Source organism: Neomonachus schauinslandi, chromosome 6, assembly GCF_002201575.2.
Source record: "Neomonachus schauinslandi chromosome 6, ASM220157v2, whole genome shotgun sequence".
Lineage (NCBI taxonomy): Eukaryota > Metazoa > Chordata > Mammalia > Carnivora > Phocidae > Neomonachus > Neomonachus schauinslandi.
The window spans coordinates 143,783,871-143,796,251 of NC_058408.1; the positions used below are offsets into that span (position 1 = coordinate 143,783,871).

At 48.5% G+C, this 12,381-nt stretch overlaps 1 protein-coding gene across 2 annotated transcripts in view; it reads left to right on the forward strand.

Annotated features, from left to right (window-relative positions):
• The window catches only part of PLPP4 (phospholipid phosphatase 4), a 116,483-nt gene extending 104,333 nt beyond the window's left edge, over positions 1-12,150 (forward strand). Inside the window, exons 6-7 of one of the 2 annotated variants that reach the window (XM_021699865.1) lie at positions 1,943-2,113; positions 11,951-12,150. In XM_021699865.1, the coding sequence (XP_021555540.1) occupies positions 1,943-2,113; positions 11,951-12,150 (371 nt within the window). Of the gene's footprint in view, positions 1-1,942; positions 2,114-11,950 lie in introns of those variants that run through there. The other variant, XM_044916614.1, reaches the window with a different exon arrangement.
• The last annotated feature ends 231 nt before the right edge of the window (positions 12,151-12,381 follow it).

Consider the following 12,381-nt stretch of genomic DNA (forward strand, 5'->3'; position numbering starts at 1 on the left):
AAGAAGACACATTATTGGGGCACCTGGGTGGCTCTGTCGGTTAAGCATCTGACTCTTGATTTAGGCTCCGGTCAGGATCTCAGCGTCGTGGGATCCAACCCCGCGTCGGGCTCCACTCTGGGCGTGGAGCCTGCTTAAGATTCTCTCTCCCTCCCCCTTGTCCCTCCCCGCCCCTACTTGCTCTCTCTGTCTCTATCTAAAAAAAAAAAAAAAAGACACATTGTCAGAGATAATTTGATAAAGCTGCGGTTAATTCATTTTTATGTGCTATAGTCATGATTATCTTGAACCTACAATTTGAGGTCCTGCTTTTTTCCCTTAACATGGTACTGTGAGGATTGTCCGTAGCACTGTGTGAGCACTGTGTTTTTCATGAGTGCGTCATAGTCCCCTGAATGGAAATATCACAGTTTGCTACTCTGTGCCTCTGCATTCATCATCTTGCATTGTTCTATGATTATAAATAACTCGACCAGAATATCTTCTAGAGCTCTCCATGTTTTTGGATTATTTCCCTAAGGTGAAGAGGGTGATATATCATATAGAGAGAGAGAGAGAGAGAGAGAGAGGATGACTGTGTTTTAGGCCAGGCCCTCAGACTGGAGAGTATACACATGTCTCTCGTGGACCTTGCGAGATGCAGAGTCTAACTCAGCAGGTCCGGGCAGGCCTGACTTTATGCATTGTAACTAACTCAGGGATGCTGAGGCTGCTGGGTGGGCTGAGGCAGTCTCTCCAAGTCGCCAGTGGACTGGCCTCTGGAGTATTTGCAAGACCGGTATTACCAAGCCTCTGTGTGGGCGGGTTACCAAGGAGTCTGCCCCTCAGGAGTATTTTCTCACCAAGAGGAAAGCTTTGGTTAGGCTGGTGTCTAGAGAAGGCAGGGGCTGTGGCTTCAACGAGTGTCAGAAGCTCAGTCCCGGCTGGTGTTAGAATCACTCGGGGAGCACACGCGTGTACACTCACACACCCACGTGTACATATGCGCACACACATATACTGTCCATATACACACTCACTCACACACACATGTTCCAGACCAGTAGACCAGCACCAACAGAATGTACGGCAGTGAGACCTGGCTACCAGGATTTTGTAAAGCTTCCTAGGTTTTTCAGGTTTTCACCTTCCTACTCCATGGGTAGCCAGGGTTGCAGACCATTCTAAACCCACAGAAGATCTGCTTTAAATCTCACTGAGTTCCAGCTGTGTTTAAACTTGACCGTGTGAGAAGTCTGGGAATTACATATGCTGCACCCAACCTCCACACTTTCGACAATGGATTTAACATAGTCATGAGTTGTCTCTGCAATTCTAAAGATCAATAACCATAATTTTTAGGAGAAAACAAGGCATCTGTCACTGCCAACCTCTCCATCAAACTCATTCCTCCATAGTTGTGCTGGACCCATCTTACTGAGCGCCCCCAAGCCCCGAATCTCTTCTTTCCCTCACTCTTCACATCTCAGTAGTCATCACAGTCTTATGTTCTGTACACACTTTTTTCTTATAGAACCCAACACATTATATTAAAATCCTCTCTACACATGCCTATGTCTCTTTCAACCAGACCTTGAGCCCCTTGTCACAGAGACCGCATCGGATGTACTTTGTTATTCCCCACCTAGAGCAATGACCGTGTAGCATACAGTAGATACCCATTAATCATTGTGGAAGGAAGGAAGGAAGGAGGGAGGGAGGGAGGGAGGGAGGGAGGGAGGGATGGAGGAAGGAAGGAAGGAAGGAAGGAAAGAAAGAAAGAAAGAAAGAGAATACATTTTGATCACACACAGCCTGGAAGGTCATTCTTGCCTAGACGGTGCCTGGTGCCCAAATGCCTTGGCCCTGGGGTGTGCGAGATGGTAGACAGGATGCCCAGGATGTGCTGTGTCCCTGCCACTTACCACCTGCTAGCGTAACACCTGCTGTTTCTCTTTGGCAGTTGCCTTTTCTGGCCTCGGCTTCACGACGTTCTACTTGGCGGGCAAGCTGCACTGCTTCACCGAGAGCGGGCGGGGGAAGAGTTGGCGGCTCTGTGCCGCCATCTTGCCCCTTTACTGCGCCATGATGATTGCCCTGTCCCGTATGTGTGACTACAAGCACCACTGGCAAGGTGAGTCCCGGCCCAGGGCCTGCCTAGTCCTCACGGTAGTCTGACACTCTCCTGCAGGGATGGGTATAGAAAGGTGCCTGTTCAGGGAGAACCCGGTGCCCACCTTCACACCAGAGTAGGCTGAAATAACAGCAGATACCGTTTTAAAGAAAACAAGCCTGTTCGTGTGAGCTCTGACCCGCATACTGCCCTTACTGGGGGTAGAATTGAAGCCCCTCCTCCTCCTCTGTGCTCAGGTCCCGGCAGGAAGGCAGACCCTTGGCCTCAGACCCAGCTGTGATTTCCCTGCTAGATCACTTGCCTCAGTCTTCAGACTTGGTGCCAAGTGGTGTTTGGCTGCTTGCACATCTCACATCCGTCACACAAGGACATATTTCTCACCACAGATGCGCTTCCAAAGGACAGGGGCAGCCCAGGGATCAATGCCAGCAGCGTTCTTCTGAGCTGCTGCTAGGAGGCTGTTGTGAGGCTTACCTGTGTGTATGACTCCTGGAGTATCTGAGAAAAGTGAAAATAGCACACAACAAGTGAGGGACTGGAATAACACTACGCCACGCCATGTCCTCCGGCAGATAAGCTGCGGTCACAGCCTGCCTGAACGTCAAACAGCACCTGCCCCAGCAAACAGGGAAGGAGAGACAGAAGTGATGCCCATGGGACATGAGACCTCCGGGAGCACAGGATGTAGGGCCATGTTTCACACAGGGCGATCCTCAGATCACCTTGACCAGGCCACCCTGAGATAGGAGGCCAGCTCTGGGGGTGGGTCTGGAGTGGTGGCCAGGAGTCTGCATTAACATGCAAGTCGGTTATTTCTGATGAAGTCTGAGCAGCTTTAGGGAAGAGCTCCAATGTGTCAACTTTAAGCAAACAGACTGAATTACATGTGCCCAAATCCAGTTCTCCTGGGATCCGAATGGCTTTCCACAATCAGCCCGTGGCCTGCCCCTCCTCTCGCTTGCCTGTTTCTTGCTGCCCCCATGCAGTTCCCCTCCTCCCCCCTTTTCTGTCTCCGAAGCCAGCTGCCTTGTGATCCTGCACACTTCTCACCTCTTCCCAGATGCTTATTCCAGTGGTAGTGACATAGCAGATGAGGCCAGAGGTGAGGGGTGCTCCTAGCTGGGGACATACTCTCCCCACCTTTTCTGGTGCCTCCTGCTCCTCCTCGTACTTCTCCAGCTTCTCCTGCTCCTTCCCTGGCCTCAGCTCCACCCACCAGCCTCTTGGAGCTCATGCTCTGGCTTTATGAACTCCTTTCTAGCAGGAGCTTTGAGCTTAGAGCCAGGGGTTCAGGGGAAAGAGAGACTGATGCATGCTCTGGACAGGTGGGTGCGTCAAGTGCTGATCAGGGTCTTGAGGCCCTCCTAATGGGGGCGGTCACTAGAAGCCATAATGCTGAGCCCTGTGCCCTCCCTTGTGATCTACTTTTATCAATGACCTGGATGAAGTTCTGGATAACACAAAGCTCCATCACGGGAGGGAAGCAGGGGCAGAGTTGCTGAGCCAGAGGACCAAGGCATACCCACTGCACCCGGGACTATTTTCCAGCAGAATCATTATCACCCAGATGATGAGGGCATTTCCCCGTGAAGAATATTACAAGCTGGCTGGTGTTTTATGGACTGCTTTTCATTTATCCCTTGTGAGCTGTAGTTTCTTCTTCTGAACTTGGGAACAATAATCCCCCAATAGTTCACATGCTGTTTTATAGACTAAATGGAATAATGGATCTGAATGTACTTTGTAAATGAAAACATATTACACAAACGCAAACTGGTATTGTTGTTGCTTCGTGCATTGTTTCTAGAGAAGGATGGGTTGTGTTTCCCAAATAACTGATTTAGAGGCAGACATGTTTTTGGAACATGGTCTGTTTTTTAGCTGTGAGTCCCTGGTTTGCACTTTTATTCAGTCACTTGGGATTTGAGAAATGATGAAGGGTTTCATATTTGAGTAGAGTGTTGCTTTATCTTGGAAGGCTGGAGGAGCCTTTGTGTAGTGATCTCGTCCTGAAACCCTCAGACATGAGATTGGCCTCTCTTAAATACTTTTGGCCCTGATTGATTTTTTACTCATTACCTTGCTGTGGCTGGCACATCACGAAAGGATGAAGAGTCACAGTCCCGGGCTTTACGGAGGTAGCGGACGCATGACGCAGCTGGGGCACTGAAGGCCTGCCGGCAAGGGGGCTCCGGCCCCGTCTCATCCAGCGGGCAGAGGAAGGAACTTGGAGCTGTAGAGGGAGAATATGAATGCTCTGTGGGGTGATAGGAAAGCAAAGCAAGAGACTTGATGTTCAGTGATGTTTAGGGCCAGACTTGAGGTGTGGTAGACTCCCACCGGCAAAACCGAGTGTACATGGGGTGTTACAGGTCTTTGACTTGGCCCAAGTACCAGTTCACCCATGTCATCTATTCTGTTTATACCCCCAGAAGCATCCAGAAGACGAGTGCGCCTTCTCCTTGGACTCTTTAATGGGCCCTGAAAGGAGTCTGGCTCATTTTGCCCGAATTCCCTTTTATGAGACCATCTGTCACTGTCTACGCCAGTGGTCTCAACAGGGGGTGACTGTACCTCCAGGGGACATTTGGCACTATCTGCACATATCTTTTTGGTTTGTACAACTGAGGAGTGGTGGTATTGGTGGTTGCTCCTGGCACCTGGTGGGGAGAAGCCAGGGATGCTCCTAAACCTCTTACAATGTACAAGACAGCGCCTCCCTCACAACAAAGACCTACCCAGCCCCAGATGGCTACTGCTGAGGCTGAGAAAACCTGATCTAAGGTGTACCTCAGCGCCATCTTTTTCCCCCTTATTACATGTTAAGAAGCAGCAGTGTTCAATGAGTGGGAAATTTTATTCATTGAACACTCACTCATTAAGGGAGTAGTCAGGGAGGCCTCCCAGGTTTCCAGCTTAGAGAAGGGATGGACAGTGTGGGTGGGTGTTTGAGGCAGGATGCCTGATGGAGATTTAAATAAGTTGTTTTTCTTCACAGACTGAGCTGTCCAATGACCATGGGCAGATGCCACCTGTCATGATGATAATCCATGCAGAGCCCCATAGGCATCAGCAAAACCCAGATCCCTCTCATTATAGACTTCAGTTAACAACATTAATATTATGAGATTTTTATGACTCCATTTCGATTTTGACTTACACAACTGCGTCTAATATAGAAGTACATCCAATTACTCGATTATATATTCTTATCCAGTAAATAGCCCATAATCCCAAATGCCTCCCTCTTTCCATTATCATGGTTATTTTCTGTTATCAACACCCTTCTTGTCTTTTCTGCCTTCCTAGCTCCACTCCAAACAGACAAGCCTGTTGTTGTTGTTGTTGTTTTAATTTTTTTTTAATTTATTTTTTGACAGAGAGAGACATAGCGAGAGAGGGAACACAAGCAGGGGGAGTGGGAGAGGGAGAAGCAGGCTCCCCGCCGAGCGGGGAGCCTGATGTGGGACTCGATCCCAGGACCCTGGGATCATGACCTGAGCTGAAGGCAGACGCTTAACGACTGAGCCACCCAGGCGCCCCAGCCTGTTGTTTTATTAAGTGAAGAAAATGGAGAGCACAGGCCATGGCAGGAGGGGGCATGTGAAATATTAGCAGGACTTCTGCAGAAATAAAGCCAGCTAGATGGGTCCTGAGTCTGTATGTGGCTGAGAGTCTCCATGTCTTTGTGACATGCCCGCTTTCAGGTCAACTGAAAGCTACAGAGTTTCATGGGTGATGCTAACTGCCAGGCCCAGCACCTCACAAAGAGGTTGCCCTTTGTGATTAGCCATGTGTTTTCAAGAGTTAAAACTTATGGAATTTCCCATCTAAGAAAAGCGTATGTGGAGAAAAATGTTCTTACTGAGCTCACGTCTCCCTCAACTCATAGACTTGTGTGTTTATGATTTCTAGTCAGTGAAGAATTACAGGAGTGGCAGGAATGTATTGTTTGTTATATGAGTGGACATAATCGTGAGGTCGTTCTGGTCCTCAAATGCCTGTATCTGGTTCCAGGCTTTCCTCATGTGACTCCACCTTTGGAGGTAATCTTCCGACCAACACTGGTTTCTATAATCATAATGTCATTTTAAGCAGCTCTGGGTGCTTGTGTGGGTTTTCTCTCTAAGAAAGAGCATCTCCCTCTGAATGTAATAACAGAAAAATGGATCTCAGGGGAGGAAACGGTCCTTCATTCCCACGCAACCCAAGCTTAGAAAGCATCCATGGCAGTCACAGATGCCATATTTGACTGGGCTGAACTGTTCAAGGGGGCTGCCACTGCCTTCGCCATGTTTCCCTGACTGGGCTGGGAAAGGGTTTGTGATTTGAAATGAATTTTCGTGTAGTGACCAGACTTCAGGAGATTATCAGCCCTGCAGATGAGGTGGTTGGGGGCAGGGGACACTTTGCTGATGGTTCATGTGCCACACTAAAGAGCCAGGAAGAGGCTGCTACCCCTGCCCCTCTATACACACACACACACACACACAGTTGAGGGACACACTCTGTTAACCAGGTGTTTCCTTGGGCTGTCAGAAGCAGTCTCTAGATTTTCTGAGCAAAGTGAGTTGAAAAGGAGCCCTTGGAACTATATTACTGTTCCTACCAGAATCCCACCAGCCTTGAGTAAAACAGAAACATTGATATTCTCCCACGGATATTCTTGGTCTGGAGTGAACTGATTTCAACTCATTTTCCCTTCACCGTCGGCTGCCTTCTATGGCAGGGTCTGTATTCACATTCATTATCAGCTGCCGAACGTTGCTCAGGGTCTGGGAGCCTCTCAGCCTCGATGACTTAGGAGTCTGCCCACCTCTGCCTTCCTACTTTAGGCATCCCCACAGGAGGGCTGGGGCTGTCTGCAGCACTCCCATCACCTGCCTCCTCCCTCAGAACCCCCTGGACGGCGCTTTGGGCCAGGCCAAAGAGAGCATGAGTCAGGCCCTCTGCCCCCTCTGCCTCTAGGTTAGCCCTGGTCTTCCCCTATTGCTAAGTTCCCAGGGAAGATGGATGTTGGCTGCTCACAAGGCTCATTGATGACCAGCTGACTTCACGTCACTCCCATCCTTCTCTCCTCTACCTTCTCTCATTTTCTCTGGTTTCTCTTGCGGGCTCTCTGTTCAAAATATTTCCAGAATCCGACTCCCTCTGTAGGTGTGCCTCATTCCCTTCCCCCTCCTAACTTTGGCTCAAGTGTTACCTTCTGGGTGAGGACGTCTTGTGATGACCATTCTTGGAACTGCAGCCCTTCTTCCGCGCTCCCTATCGCTCTCACCTTACTCATGCATCACCGTCTAACGGACCGAGTGGTTTATGGTGTATTGATTACTGTCTGTCCTTATCCACTAGAACAGAAATCTGCAAACTTTTTCTGTAAAGGGTCAGACAGTAAATATCTTAGGCTTTGTGGGGGCTGTGCAGTCTCTGTTGCAACTCCCGGATTTGGCTATAGTAATGTGGAAACAGCTATGGACAATATGGAACAAAATAGTTCGCGCAGTTCGTAGTTGGGGAACTCTGCACTAGAGTCCAGTCTCCATGCGGGCAGGGATTTTCGTCTCTTGTTGGCAGGGCACATCATAGGTACTTGTGTTAGTTCCCTCAGACTCTATAACAAAGTTCCACAGACCCAGTGGCTTAGAACAATAGAAATTGTCTCACAGTCCCGGAGGCTAGAAGTCCGAAATCAAGGTGTGAGAAGGGCCACACTTCCTCTGACACATGTAGGGAAAAGATCCTCCTGTGCCTCTTCCAGCTTCTAGTTGCCCCAGATGTTCCTTGGCTTATGGCACCATCATTCCAATCTCTGCCTCCAGTGTTTTCCTTGTGTTTCTTCACATCATCGTCCCTCTGTGGGTGTGTCTCCAGTCATATGAGATGAGAGCCCACCCTCATGACCTCATTTTAACTTGATGACCCCCGTACAGACTCTGTATCCAAAGGAGGCCAAATTCTGAAGTACTGGGGTTAGGACTTCAGCTTATCTTTTTTGCAGGGTGGGGGGGACACAGTTCAACTCCTAACAGTGCCCAATAAATGTGTTGAATGAGTGAATGAATGAATGAGTCTTACTAAATCATGTTTCTTTCTTACTAGTATCATCTTTTTCTTCACACTGGTTTTATTAAAATTTTGGGGGGAGGGTTATTAAAATTAACCTTTCCTCTGCAAGTTCTTTCCCTTTAAAAATGAACAAAAAAAATTAGACTTTAAACATTCATTCAGTCCTTTTGTCTCTCGTGCCTGTGTCCCAGGCATATCCTCCCCTGGATGTGTGGTGTTGAAGAAGACAGACATGGCGGCCGCCCTTCCAGCTCCCAGTACACCAGATAGATCGTGTATCCTCTGTGCTATGGAAGTTCTTTCATAGAAACTCAAAGTTACAAAAACAGAAAGCTTCACTAGTAGTAGAATGAAAGGAACAGAAACAATCATGTGGGGTTGTTGAGTTTGTCAGAGCTGATTTTTACCGTAGAGTCCTGGGTCATAGAGCCCAAGGGATACAAGTTCCCAAGTTAGGCCAGCTCAGTGATATTGGATGTTGCCATGGTGACAGAGAGGGATGTATTCCCCCAGGGGACTTGACAGCACATCTCCAGAAGATGTGCTTGTTTGTACCACAGCAGGTGAGCATGGCCAGTACGTACCTGCACTTCCGTGTTCCAGACCTGGTGAGATCCTCTCCTGTCCTTTGACCTCATGAGAAGGGGGTGGGGGTCCTGCCCATTTTATAAATAAGATTCAAATTCAGGTTGCCTGATTCAAAGTCTGTCCCTCTTTCTACTACCATTGGAGCCCATCTAGTGTTGTTTCCCTCCCCCTACTTTGTTGAGGTATAATTCATAACTTAGAATTCATCCCTTTTAAGGTGCACAACTCAGTGGTTTTTAGTATATTCAGGGTTGTGCCAACCGTTATCACTAATTCCAGGAAATTTTCTTCACCCCAAAAAGAAACTCCAACCCCAGCCCCTGGCAACCACTAATCTTTTTTTCTTTCTCCACGGATTTCCTTATTCTGGGCGCTGCATATACATGGGATCACACAGTGTAGGGCTTTTTGTGGTTGGTGTTGTCGATGCTTTAGTGCATCTCAGTTCACCAGACATTTACTGAGTAATAACTGCTGGGCTCTGGAAAACGAAGTTGAGGAAGGCTGTTAAGGGGGGTCAGCACCGAGTGGTAGGTATGGGCGAAGAAGTGTGCACAGACAGTCTCCCCGAAAGCCAGCAGGGTCTCTGGCCCATGCTGAGGCTTCCACAGAGCTTGAGGGTACATGGACTACCTGATGGTCAACTCCTGTCCTATAGAATCATAAAGACACCAGCCCTCTGGTAAAAGATGGTCCTTCCTTCCGCTTCCCAAATTTGCCAAGCCCCTTCCTTCTTTCCTCTGCCTGGAAGACTGCAGGTGTCCCCCCTGTCTCCACTTCCCACTTCCCCTGGCTCACCCCTGCTTATCCTGCATGGCTGGCCTCGGGGGGCTCGTCCTCCGTGAAACTCGCCTGGTCCGACCGGAGTAGCCCAGGCTACTCCACTGGGTGGTCTCTCAGACCCACGCTTCCCCTTTGTGGTGTGTACCACGGCTGGGGCTCACTGATAAGGCTGTCATTAGTGTCCTTCTGGCCCCTGAGGACTGTGAGGTCTGTTTTGTTCAGCCTTGTGCCCTAGAGCCAGACTTCCTGCTGGGCACCTGATACCCGTGTGGAACACAGACGTGGGTGGAATGGAATGGCACTGATGCTGAGTGAGGAGACTCCCCAGTATCTTGTACTTCAGGGACACCGAGATCCGTTTATTCCCCTTTTGAACCCTCCAGTCCCATGCTGCCATATTTAGGGTAAAGTCAATCCCAAGCGTTTTTTCCCTTAATAAAGGCCTGCCTGTCTCCTGCCTGCTCTTCTGTCAGCACAGGCCCGACAGGATGTGAGTATGATTTCATCAAAATAACAATAACCCACTTGAGGCACTTGAGGACTGTCTCTCTCATAAAGTAAGTCATTTTTTTGGATCTTGTTCTCCACCTTTGTAATAAAGCCCCACATGACTTTGCTGAGAAGGCGGCTTGCCTGGACCTTGCATTGCCCTTGTTATTTCTGTTGACGCTGGTGGACCTGTGATACCATGTTCCCCTCTTTCCGTTCAGTGGAAAACAGCATGGGCAGGACTCGCCTCGCCCTCGGATGCTGCCCCATCAGTAAGCCTGGAGAACATTTGCTCAGGACGATTCAATGTCCTGTGGTCAGTGGTGCACCTGATGAGATGCTGTACCCCAGAAAATTGCCAGCCGAAGGACATTATTTGTAGGTTTTGCTCTTTGGTGTGTTCAGTAAGTCAGTGGCTCAAATGCAGATGTCATGGATCATTTCAGACTCTAATAAAAAATCATGCCCCATGGGGCTATTCCCTGGGGTTAGAGAACAAAACCAACAGTGCAACTCTCCGACCTTGAACCCTTGAGTCCTGGCACGTTTTTATAGGCTGCTGGCCACAGGTGATGTGAAGAGTTTCTCCTTTTAAGGAACTAGATTTAATCCCGTTAATTATGCCTTGTCTTATTTTATTTTTCCCTCCCTCCCCCTATGATCCCCTGTTTTGTTTCTTAAATTTCACGTATGAGTGAAATCATGTGAAATCAGAGAGGGAGAGACAAACCATAAGAGACTCTTAACTCTAAGGAACAAACTGAGGGCTGCTGGAGGGGAGGTGGGTGGGGGGATGGGGTAGCTGGGTGACGGGCATTAAGGAGGGCACTTGATGGAATGAGCACTGGGTGTTATCTGCACCTGATGAATCCCTGAACTCTACCTCTGAAACTAATAATACACTATATGTTAATTAATTGAATTTAAATAAAATAAAATTTAAAAAAGAAGAAAAAAAACTATGCCTTGCAACCCCACTCAGGAATTCATGATGCTATTTGCCTCTAAGAGGTATATGGAATCCAACAAGATTGGAGATTGACAGTTCAGCATGATGGCAACCTTCAAAAGAGTCCTGAATTTCTTTTGTTAGGGGAGGTTTTCCATTGTGCTAGAATCTTCCTGGCAAGAATAATCCATAGACACAGTTGAAAGCGCCAACATGCACATATACATGCACATACAAAATGAGGGTTGTTGGGGCGGGCTGCTTTCGTGGGGTCTCTGTTGGGCATCAGCTGAATGCCTTCTTGGGCAAGGGGCTGCCCCCCCACCCCTGGTGGAGAGAGCTGTTCTGCCTGCAGATGCCCCCCTCTGTCCCCCAACTTGATGAGATGTTGGAGGGATTGGGATTCTCAGAGCAGAGATCTGTTGAGCTGCCAATCCTGGTGTACAATAAAATGTTTTCTTTACTTTGTGACTCCAAAGTGTATTTCTTCCCTGGGAAATCACTTACGAGGCAGAGACCCGCACACCCGATGAGTTTCAGTAGCTCACCAGCAGTACTGCAGGCCTCCAGCGGGAACTTGCTGAAGAACAAGAAATCACAGCCCCACACCAGGGTATCTAGATCCTATAGAGATGGCTGGATTTCTTCCAGATTCTAGAAGAGATTTTAGAATTCAAGAATGCAAATCTGAGTTCATGTGATGCTCAGGTACATATTAAAGACTTAAGAGCAAATCAAGGAAACATGTTCAGGGGATCTTTTAGTCCCAGAAATGAAAAGATCTGCAGAGGCCACCAAGATCTATACCTCCAGCGTGGTTTCTCTTTCCTTTAGTCTCTCAAGGGGGTCCAGCAAGCAGACCACTCACTGCAGTAGGTGAGAAGAGTGCTTTCTAGAAAATGTAACTGGCCACATTTGAATGCGTCGTAACACACTTCTCCCATTTTGCTCTTTCTGCCTAGATTCTTTTGTTGGTGGAGTCATTGGCCTCATTTTTGCATATATTTGCTACAGACAGCACTATCCTCCTTTGGCCAACACAGCTTGTCACAAACCCTACGTCAGCCTCCGGGTCCCGACGTCGCTGAAGAAAGACGAGCGGCCCACAGCTGACAGTGTGCCCAGCATGCCCCTGGAAGGTATCACCGAAGGCCCTGTATGACTAGGGCCTCAGGAGGATGGACGTTGAGCCCAGGGCACGCTCTTCCACCCCGGCATCATAACACAGCAGAAGAGGTTTTCTGTAGTGTGTTTCTCATCCGTTGTTTCTCAAAGTTCTCCTTCTGCTTCCATTTTGTTGGTGGTATTCCTGCTAATTTAAATGTGTCTTCTCAACTTTCTTGAATTTGCAAAGGAAGGACACAGGAAGAATCTCGGAGAGACATATGGAAGG